The sequence below is a fragment of the Anopheles bellator genome, chromosome 2, assembly GCF_943735745.2.
Source record: "Anopheles bellator chromosome 2, idAnoBellAS_SP24_06.2, whole genome shotgun sequence".
Lineage (NCBI taxonomy): Eukaryota > Metazoa > Arthropoda > Insecta > Diptera > Culicidae > Anopheles > Anopheles bellator.
This window is the reverse complement of record NC_071286.1, coordinates 49328534-49340168: the sequence shown is the minus strand read 5'-3', so window position 1 is coordinate 49340168 and position 11635 is coordinate 49328534. Positions and strand designations below refer to the sequence as shown.

Here is an 11635-nt window from a genome sequence, read left to right as displayed (position 1 = left end):
GGCCAACTACCTAAATGGGTGGGCATTCATGTCAACCAGTACATGTTCTCATGCTCACCTGTTTCGATGTGGTATTGATTGGAATGAGTGTTACGCTTACATTATTAAATTCTCTTAGGCAGTTTATTCGACAGTTCATTCGCATTTCGACATTCGAACTGTTCCCGCTGGGAAAGTGCAATACCAGGCCGCTTATAAAAAAATCCCTTTTTTAATTTTGGGCTTGAAGTATCGAATTCGTATATCATGGGTTTTGTACTGAAATATTTCTGTTCGTGAGTTCAGTAGTTTGATGTTAATTGTTGATTCTTAAATTGCTATGAATTGTTTTTAATCTTGATATTTTTTTAACCAAACCAATCTCTCAAAAAGTTCCACAAATTTGTAATATTGAAAAAAAAACTCGAAATCATTTATAATTTTTACTAACACCATGCTATTTACTAATGTGCAAGGTAGTAACAATATCTATATATGAGTCATTGTAATCACTACGCTAGTTTGTAGTAAGAACCATGATGAATATGACAAAATGAGACAAAATCAGTTAGATACCAAAGCAATTCGAATCTCGTCTTCCTAATATATTGCCCGAATTACATGTTGTATCTGCTATTTCAATACATTGGGCATTGAACAAGGTATAATGCAGTGATTTGAGTTGATAGCATTGGCATACATACGAACCAAAACAAAATTGATAAATCTATTGATCATGGAGTGTATAAAATACATAATGCGAAATGTGAAACTCTTAATATTGAATGAAACACATATTGTAATATCGTGTAAACATTCACAAACTGTGATAAAAAGTCGCAAATACCAGCGTGTTTCCACCAATATCTATGCAAGAAAACAAAAAAAAGGTTATTGCAACAACTGAACAACTGACCATGATCGGTAGCAAATAGGATTTCTATAAAAACAAACAATACATCAAATGGATCATCTGCTTCACACCAATAGCAAGCTTCTTTAGCTAACTAACTAAAGTGATGCATCGCTCCCTATAGAAACAAAGGCAATACTTCACCAAAGCGCCCGTGAAGATTAGGGGAAGGATAAGACAAGAGTACGTTACATTTTTCACATTCTCTTGTCCTTTTCACTTAAACTTTGGAGAGCATGTACACATGAATTCCGCTGGTATGATAAAGTACAACTAATATGCAGACTGACACTAACCGTTACTATGAAAGGGGCGGTGATCAGAACTAAACTCTTGGCTGTAAATATTGAAAATTACAAAAATTCTGCTTTCAGCAAGCAAGGATGTGAGCATAAGAATTAAATTAAATTAAATAGAAAACAATCCCTTTCATTTTGATATTAGGCTCGTGCATGTATCTAAAATTCATCTAAAATTATTTATGCGTAACGACCGGCAAAATACTTAACAGTATATTTACAACATTTCTCACAATACAATGCATTGTGCATGGCATTATCAGAGAAGCTTTAGAAAATTGCAATCCAGTATACCACTAAATAAAGGATTATTTATTTTAGTACATTTAGAGATTATTCAATGTAAACGAAACTAATTAGTTCCAAAATGCAATTTTCGAACAATTTTGGAGACGTGCCATTTTTCCAACACACCTTTTCCTATGTTTCCTTATTTGAGGTGTTCAAAAAGATCTTATATTGTTGTATTTGCGCGAGATTCGTATGTTTGATTTTCTACTTTTGACCATTCGACCATTAGGAATATTATCTGCAAGTTTTTTATGTTTTCAAAACTCAAATTACCGCTTCGTGGTTAATTACTTTTGGAGTAGACAAAAATCAAAGATGAGCCAAAGCACGTCCAAGCAACACAGCTGCAAAAAATTGACTGATAACTGCTCAGTGAGTGACATGTGTAGCACCATAACGGCACCAAAATCGAACATACGTAGCCCGCGTAAATACAAAATTATCAGAACTTTTTGAACACACCTCGTATAAAGTTATTATTTTCGAAAATGAATCAATTATATTAATCTTAATGTTGCAAGCTACTACACTACTTAAAAAATGTTTCTGCTCCGAAGTATTACAAGGTGTGGATGTTGGTAAACAATTCCTTCCCAACTACTCTTCTGCTCATTAGCACATCAACTATGATACTATTATTTCTAACATCGGGTTCATTAATCACTCTAGGCATCCTTTCAAATGAGTGCCAAACAAAAAAACAATCCTTCTTATCTACATTTACATGCATCCGGTGGATGAAGGGGCCCGGTTGTCGGGGTACATTTGCTTTGCATTATGCTTACTCGAAATGTGAACCATCGTGATGTACTCAACTTCCCCTACATAGCCGAGTAACTCACAGCAGAGAAGGTTCGCAGTTTCCTTGTTTCACTTCCAACGCATGCTTAGTTGCAATCGAAACACGTGCTTGGACGCTCACCATCTTCGGAATATTGATGCAGTTTCCTACGCTCGGTACAAAATATCACAAACATAAATAGCCGGTCATTTGGAGAGATACCAGAAATTGACATGAACCCTTGAAGCAGAGAAATTATTGAGTCACTTTTGTTGTATAACATGGAGCCGGAAAATCGAACGGTGCCAACATTAATCAATAACCATCAGGACTACAAAGTGTTGCTGTTTTTGGCAAATACGTACGGTTAATTTCTTCACCATGGGCAGATCGTACATCGAAACAACCGAGCCTCGATACGTCGATAAACAGAATGTGGTTCAAATTATAACCCAATTGAAACCCACCTGAGGAATGTAAAAAATATAACCCACAGAAGTAGTAACTGTAACTGTCTTTGCTGGCCGGTTATTATGGCTCTGCGATTGTAGTTGGCGGATAGTAGTAGAGGAATCAATCGAACACAAAAAATGCATGTATTAACGTCAAGGGTCTCTGAGCTTGACAGCTTTGATTAACTGTGGTTCGTAAAATCACCCGTCTACGCTGTACCATTTTATAATAATGACGGTAATACGTAAATATCATGTATAGTAACATGTATGTAATATATAAACATTCCAAATTTCACACACTAAGCCTACAATTCTTCGGGAATCCAATCGAGGCAATAGAAGCATCGTCTCGTTACCTAGAAGCGATAAGCATTACGATGTTTATGCCTCTGAATCAGATGTGGGATGCAAGACCACAATAAGCATCGGCGATTCCAATTTTCCTAGCGAAAACGTACCATCTACCATCGAAGAACTCTTGCATCGCTCAACTCTACTCAAATAAAAACAAGAGAACGTTATAATAACGTTCGTACCGATCAGAGAGTTTTATATTCATATTTTAATCGGAAATCGGTAATAATAACTTAAAGTCATGTTCAATAAACAACTATTTGATCACAGAAAGAAATTTCCACAAATTCCCACAATTCCTCCACAAATTTAAGACCACCAACGATTTAAAATACAGTTTAGAATTAAACGTGTGTGAATGCAAATACTATACGCAAAATTTAAAAATTTTGAACATAGCACTTCGCTGCATCTTTATAATACTGTGCTAATATTTTATGGAATTTGTTATCTAATGTAAGAAATAATAAAAATCCTCGTTACAGAACTAAACCTGAATATTGGATACATCATACATTAAAAGTATGAGCGTCGAACGACTTGGTGTCCACGTCCACGACTTTTAAGCAAAACATTTTTCTGAGAGAAAAACCAAAAGGATAAGGACTTATAAGGTCTTATACACCTCCCCTAGTAAATTACGTAGATTGTTGAAAACATCAATCTACAAATTTTAATGACCTTCGCTTAATAGTTACCTACAATATATAGTTATATCCGTTTCGCATTAAAACTGAATGCTTTAAAATTACTACCGAACTATCCGCTTCATACGTCCTGGAAGCAGTTGCTTGGTCAAACGCAATGTATGATGCATAAACACCTGCCTTATTCACTCCCGGCGTGTAACTTCCTTTCATTGTGCAGGGGCACAACACAGCGAAACCATCATCGGCACATCGGCAATGTATGAACAAGATACTAGCACCTTAAGTGCTGCTATCAACACCAGCGAGTGAAAGACTCATACATACGTAATACGCTCAATTATATGCAAATGAGATAACACCAATCAAATTAACATATATCACACACGTACACCATTGGCTTTATAATTAATTTCTTGCAAAATGTCTGCATCCATCACTCGTAGGTTCATACAATCGCGATTTATCGCATTCTTTAGTCCGCGTGTTACAGTATTCGAGGCCCAAAACTATTCGTCCAGAGAAGGCAGCAATTGAACGAGCAGGCTTTGAAAAGAAGCTCTTGAGTAGTTAGTAACTCCACTATACATAAAGCATCAGAAATCAGAGCGAGCAAAAGAAAACGGTACAGTAAATCCATATATTACTAGAAACCTAAACAAAGTTTAGTACGTACGTTCAAATTCGTGAACATCAATCCATCAATGCGCATGCATTGGAGCGGCTCTTGGTACAATGGCCACCCGTTATTTTCTGCATCACAGTGGATAACTTCTTCGTGAATACATATCTGAAGTCTTTAAAAAGTAATACTTCTTCCTTGGCCCTCTGCCCTGGTAAGTGGTTCTTTTTCTTATCCGGCTTGAATCGTCGGGCGGTCGGGACCTGTAACAGAGTAATATTAATCTCTGTTGCTTGGTGTAACGGTGTGTTTTTTACGGGTGTAGTTGTAGACCTTGCGCCAACACAATGTCATGTCCATCGCCGGAATCGAGAACGAACCATACAGACTGCTCTATCAAAGGGGGCGTAAAACATTTAGAGTAAAAAAAACTAATACATTGATATTAAAAACCGGCAGACAACACGATCCCTAACCGCCGACTATAGTAATCATTTCTGGTTTGATCTCTTGTCTGGTTTGATTCTCACTTCTGGTTTGATTTGGTTGACTCCATTTTTTCTTTTTCAATTTCTTTAATGAATGCTGCACAACGGTAATCTATACAAAATAATGGCCTAAGCTCATTACAATGTTAACCAAACAAGGTATATTAAAAAAGGAGGTTTAGATGAATTTGTAGTGAAACACTTATAGAAATAATTTTTTTTTGTAAAAAAAATACAATAAAATATAAAAAATAGAATATGAATTGATGGTCACGAGTTCGGGCCACGTTATCAATTTTCAGACAATGCTTCTAACGTAACAACTCCTTAAATGAACGATAACTAAACAAGCTATACCTTTTATTTTGTTATTCCGTAATTCTATATTAATTATAATAAATACTAATAAAATCATAACAAATACTAATTATGAACCCTCCAATTGTAAGTGTTTTAAAAATGTTGTCGTGGTTGAAGATTTAACTGATCATTGCATTTGACACGATCCACTATATCACAAATTACCCATTTGGCATATAGGATAGCAAATTAAAGTAACCATAAATTTTTATAATTAAACTCTAGTTACTTATAGAAACGGTTAGATAGTTAATACTAAACATTTCAACTTTACTTTACCTTATATTTTGCAAAAAAACACAAATTTGTCTGCATTCTGTTTAAACAGATTATCAAATACGTTTTCTACAATCTGTTAAATCATGTTGCAAATTTTATGTCACGTAAGTTAACGTGAGACGTTAATTAACACGTCAATCAATACCAGCAAGCAGCTTTCACTGAAACATGAAAAGCTTAAAGCTATTTTGCTTTGCCAAACTACCAGTTTGTGATTAGAAAAATTATGAAACAATACAATCAAACTGCCATTTCAAACATGAACGCATATTATTTGTAGCGTTTGAACCGGTTATTGTTGATTTGAACCTATTTCATAACTTTGTTTGGCAACACTGTCCTATGACAGCGTTATGTTTTGCATTCCCGCCTTTTTGTGCGCTTTGCTTGTGTTGCGCCCGCCAACATCATATTCTTCTACTCGCGTTGCTATCGGTCGTGCGTAATTATTTCGTGAATATTCCTGTTGGTGTTCTTCAAAACGTAGGTCCCTCTGTTAAAGAATTGTTCAATTTGGTTGTACATATGTGTGTCAATAACGTTTGCAATGTTAAATATTTGTTGCTAAATAGTTGCTTGGTTGTGATCCACTTTGTTTTACAGGTAGCCAAAATGTTCGAAGCTCGGCTTAACACTAGCGCTGTCCTCAAGAAGGTTCTTGATGCTATCAAGGACCTGCTGAACGAGGCAACATTCGACTGCAGCGACTCCGGCATCCAACTTCAGGCGATGGATAACTCTCATGTGTCCCTGGTTTCGCTATCGCTACGTTCTGATGGTTTCGACAAATACCGATGCGACCGAAACCTGTCGATGGGGATGAATCTGGCCAACATGGCCAAAATCATGAAATGCGCAAATAACGACGACATTATTACTATGAAAGCACAGGATAATGCGGATACTGTAACATTCATGTTTGAGTCGCATAATCAGGAAAAAATGTCTGACTATGAGATGAAGCTGATGAATCTCGACCAGGAGCATTTAGGTATCCCCGAAACGGATTATGCTTGTGTAGTTCGGATGCCCGCGATGGAGTTCGCTCGTATTTGTCGCGATTTATCGCAATTCGGCGAATCTGTTGTCATTTCATGCACTAAAGAAGGTATGTACGTATGTCGATAAACAATTTATCCGAGGAAGGATATTCATGTGTTATTCCGATTGTAGGTATCAAATTCTCCGCTACCGGAGATGCCGGATCAGCCAACATCAAACTGACACAAACGTCTTCTGTCGAGAAGGAAGATGAAGCCGTCGTTATTGAGATGCAGGAACCCGTAACTCTGACTTTCGCCTGTCGTTATCTCAATTCATTCACCAAGGCTACGCCACTTTGCCACCAGGTACAGCTATCCATGTCAGCTGATGTTCCACTGGTTGTTGAATATCGAATCCCCGATCTAGGTCACATTCGTTATTACCTAGCCCCCAAGATTGAAGATGACGAAAACTAACTTAAATAAAATAATACAAACTCTCTTAAATTTCCAAATTGTGTCCAATCTGGTACGAGTATTGTTGAAATAGTCTTGTGCTATGCAATAATTAATGGTTACTTGCATTTGTTTACTTCCGTTGGGTTTTGGGTTTGGGTATGGGTTTTTCCCGTTCGACAGTACGAGTTTGGAAAGATTTCTTCATTGCTGTGGACTTCAGTTATAATTAAAGCAATCAACCAAATCAAACCCGATTAATATTACTCACTCAAAAAAAAGAAAGATAAGTCTCGTCCGAATCGTAAATGGCATGAGAAGGCTTTTATTGGGAAATAGAAATACATTCAAAAAGAAAACCTTTGTCCATATATACGTTTTCCTTTAACTTTCAACGATGTAGTTTGGATGCACGACGAGCAGTGGATCTTCATCTTCTGTTGCAGCCTTTTCACCCAGATTGGCCATTTTCAGGGGAATAATAACTTGGTCCTAAAAAAAATATCGGAATTTAAAATCATTTCAAAACGACCTTCGCTTTTAAATATTTGTCCCTTACGTGATAAATCAAACGATCCACAACTTTCTCGATCAGAGTTTTCCTTACAACCAACTCCTCTTCGGATTCAATTTGATCGGCCACTTGCTCCAAGTACCAGTTGATCAGTTCAGTCTTGCGGATTCCCTCGAACTCCGCTTCTTCCGAATCAAAACGACTCTCTTCGTTACGCATGTATATTACTAACATGTTTGAAAGGTTTTTGTACTCTTCGAAGGAAAGCGTAAGCTTTTTTTTGGCAACGGGTTGACTACCATGCCCATTTTCATCCTCCGTGTAGCTTCCCATTACTGCTTCCGCTGCACCGTTTTCTGGTGAGTTTACTATGTCGTTTAGTGCTTCATCAGCTTCTTCATCGTCCAGGTGAATGTCGGGCTGTTCAACGCGTATTATTGATTTATTGAGCAATCGATATGCTTCCTTCACGTGCTGTACAGTGACTTTCTCGCTACATTCCATTTTTGCCATTGCTTCGCTCAGTCGAATCATACTTTCCAGCTGGCGTACCGTAATACGCCAAGTGCTCTTACCAGACGTGCCCGTATCGCGTTGCCGCAAATGTCCATAGTTTTCCACCAATAATTCCATTGCTTCGTCCATGATGACGGGCTTGAACTGACGCGCAAATAAAATGTAGCGCAAAACGTCCTCTCGCGAATATATTTGCTCAACACGATTTTCAATGTGCGAGTGCAAGTCAACAATTTTTCTAGCGATTGCATAATCCACCAGTTCGTTGCATTCATCGACGAGGATAAAAAACAGATCAAAACGAGACATAATCGGTGCGGTGAGCTGAATATTTTGTTGCAACGACTTTGATCGATCGTAACGACCACCGATTGGATTTGCTGCCGCCAAAATGGAGGTGCGTGCATTCAACGTCGCACGGACACCGGCTTTTGCGATCGAAATTGTTTGCTGCTCCATGGCTTCGTGGATCGCCACTTGGTCGTGAGGATCCATTTTGTCAAATTCATCAATACAACAAATCCCATTATCGGCTAACATCAGTGCTCCGGCTTCAATCACAAAGTCGAAGCTCTCTTCATCCCTTACCACTGCCGCCGTTAAACCAGCAGCCGATGAGGCCTTTCCTGACGTGTAAACTGCACGAGGAGAGAAGTCTGCAACCTGCTTCAGGAACTGTGATTTAGCAGTGCTGGGATCACCGACGATGCACACGTTCAAGTCGCCGCGCAATGTTGTCTCTACGGTTTGCACGAGTCGAGCAAGGTGAATTTAAATATTTTCATAGAAAAATCATTTTAACTTACTTTCTTGTGTTGTCTTAGCGACGCCCCCGAAAAGCATCAGCACAATTCCTCTCTTCACCTCGTCGTTGCCATACACTGACGGAAACAAGCTGTTGATGAGATTCTGATAAAGCTTAGCATCGCGCGACATCTCGTAAATTTTATTCCACTCTGCGTCCGTCATGTGTTTCTTCATATCTTCCGCTGTGACCTCGCTCATCGGCATGTCAGTGCCACCAAAGCGCGACGACGTGACTTGTACCGAACAGGCCAAAAAGGCCATTTTATAGTTCAAATCACGAACCCCCAACGCCTTCAACCCACGCACACCTTCCGCAGCATTATCACCTTGCTTGTGTCGAGAACTTATTTCTGCTTTCGCTCCCGGGAGCTGCAGCGCTCCTACATCCGGAATGACGATAAGCGTACCCGTAAAATCATATCGATCACCGGCCTGCACCGTTTCGACTATTTCAGAACGCAAGATGACCTCTAGTGAGCGAGGAATACAACCACGCGGTAGTTCCGCTTGAGTCTCCTGTATGCGCACCTTCTGAAAATCGATAAACAACGACTTGTCCACGTCCAGCATAAAACGCTTCCGGTTGGCACAAACCGGATTGCGACAGATAGTCGGATTAGTGAACTTAAATTGCTGCTCCACATCCCGTACTTCTGTTTGGCAGTCGACACACACGAATGTACCGGTTACCAGTTCCGGATGAACCGGGTGCGTGCGTACGACCTGTCCAGAGATCCTTATAAGCGTTCCGATTTTGGAAGTGGCCAGCTCGCGTACCTTATGCCGTGTAGGTACATCTACGAACGAAACATAACATTCCTTCGGTTTTTTCAGCTCAGTTCGATCGCGCACAAACTGCGATACGGCCGAGCACAAGAAGGGAAATATGCGATAATATTCTTCGATTATGGCAGTAGCCAGGGTCTGGTTCCACTTTTCCACATCATCGAAGCTTACTTCCAACGTCGATCGATCGGGATGGATTAGCTGAGCAACTGCCTTCATATACTTTAGCTCTCCTTCTTCTTTGAATCTGCAAACGGGGAGAAAATGATGTAAGTATACGTAGGAGAAGCGAAATATTCTCCGGAATCAAACTCACTCTTCCAAAAAAACCATAAATAATTTTTGACAACGAATGCCTACATCATCGCGAACTCGAAGCTGGCCAACATGAGCATCGGCTACATCCATATTCTGTGCTGTAACTAACAAGGCCACACAACAACAAGTAACAAACTAACAAGAAATCACACAAATTTAAGCACTCCTGAACAGAACCGAAAAATCCAAATAAGCAAATCGCACAATATCGATAAGCTTTGTTCGCTTAGCGCTTGGCGTATGCTGTCAACATCCGCGCCAAAACCTGAAAACGTCAAACGCTGACACTGCGCCATCTGGCGTTTGAATCATAGAAATAGTTGACAGCATCTGCTGTGAGTCTCACTCACAGTAAACTGTAGTGCAGACTTGGATTGAAAGATTTTTCACTGTGAAAATTGTTATCAAAACCAATCGGTTTCTGTTAGTTTTGTACGAGATGTCTTGAAAAATATATTTGCAGCAATACAGCGATAAGCAATACTCAATGCTTTAGGGCTTATTTTACACTTTACTGCTGGAATTTCCTGTATTGTCTTTTCAACGTGAGTTGCAGATAATTATATAGCTAGCGCCAGACGAAGCGTAACGTAACGTTTTTGGCATTTCAGATTAATACCTAACTGCTGCGCTTCTGTCAAAACGATTATGTGTCGGCCGACCGCAAAACCCGTTTACAAACAGAGGAGATCATTTAAGATCTTATTTGATGGTATAGCAACAAAATCGGTAAAAACAGAAAAAAATATTCAGAAATCAATCAATTTCTCTTCTATTTCTATTCTCTCGGACCGAAAACACAAATGTAAACACGTTTGACCTTTCGTTTTTATATTTTTCACGAAGCACAAACGAAATTATTTTTTTGCGGTCCGATTTGCGCTTGGTGTGGCCCCGCAGTTAACAGCAAAAACATCCAAAGATTTTAATGTCCGCACGACTTGCCTTACCGGCTTGCCAACATTTTTACTACCTATTTTGATGTATTTTTTTATCTTAGAAGAATGGACCGGGCCGTATTTATAACATATTCTTATTATTTACAATGACCAGAAAAATGTGAAAAATCATATGGTAACCGTATAATTTCATATGGTGATATGTATTCATATGATTAGACAAAACATAGTCTTATTGATCTCTTTACCAGACAATAGTTTTGTTATATGTTTTAAATTTAGGCCAGAAAACACTACCTATTTTAAGAAAATATATTCACAAACATTTTCCAACAAGATGAAATATTCCAAAAGCAGTTAGGTTCGAATATTAAAGGAATACTAATATTTCACTGGGATACAATTTTTTTTATTTATAAATTCGGCCCGGTCTGTTCTTCTAAGATTAAAAAAACATTTTATTTGTTAGATCGGACAGAGTCGTTAAATGTTTGCTTTTAAGTCTTTGTATTATCAGGGCCAGGATAACATTTTTCTCATACAGTTTGATTATTCGGTGCTGGCCAAACTGAACGAACTACGAAGGAATCATTAAAACAAAAACGAATGTAAAAAAGATGGTGAAGTACTGCCCCATAGATGGTGAAAATATTTATTATTTAAAAAATCAATCGAATTTAACATTCATCCCATTTATTCAAGCTTTGAATCTACTATCTGCATATAATTTTTAATTCTGTCGACATATCTAGTAAACCAGATAACTAAAGGGTCTCAAGTGGCTCGATTGTTGATTGGTATAGTATGTCGTTTTAATGTGGCGGTGAAATAATCCTTGTGATTGATTACCTTACCCATACTCTACACTATAACTATAATTATATATAC

The 11635-nt window shown here is 38.3% G+C and overlaps 2 protein-coding genes across 2 annotated transcripts; one reads left to right on the top strand and one right to left on the bottom strand.

Moving 5' to 3' along the window:
• Positions 1-5858: 5858 nt before the first annotated feature.
• Positions 5859-7107, top strand: LOC131212225 (proliferating cell nuclear antigen). Its single transcript, XM_058206005.1, has 3 exons — positions 5859-5955; positions 6076-6576; positions 6642-7107. The coding sequence occupies exons 2-3, from the start codon at positions 6081-6083 to the stop codon at positions 6926-6928; spliced, it is 783 nt and encodes a 260-aa protein (XP_058061988.1). The 5' UTR covers positions 5859-5955; positions 6076-6080; the 3' UTR covers positions 6929-7107.
• A 116-nt stretch (positions 7108-7223) lies between these two features.
• Positions 7224-10100, bottom strand: LOC131212223 (DNA replication licensing factor Mcm6). The gene is made up of 4 exons (XM_058206004.1): positions 9847-10100; positions 8744-9777; positions 7467-8677; positions 7224-7399 (listed from the first exon to the last, which is right to left on the bottom strand). The coding sequence occupies exons 1-4, from the start codon at positions 9936-9938 to the stop codon at positions 7292-7294; spliced, it is 2445 nt and encodes an 814-aa protein (XP_058061987.1). The 5' UTR covers positions 9939-10100; the 3' UTR covers positions 7224-7291.
• Positions 10101-11635: the final 1535 nt, after the last annotated feature.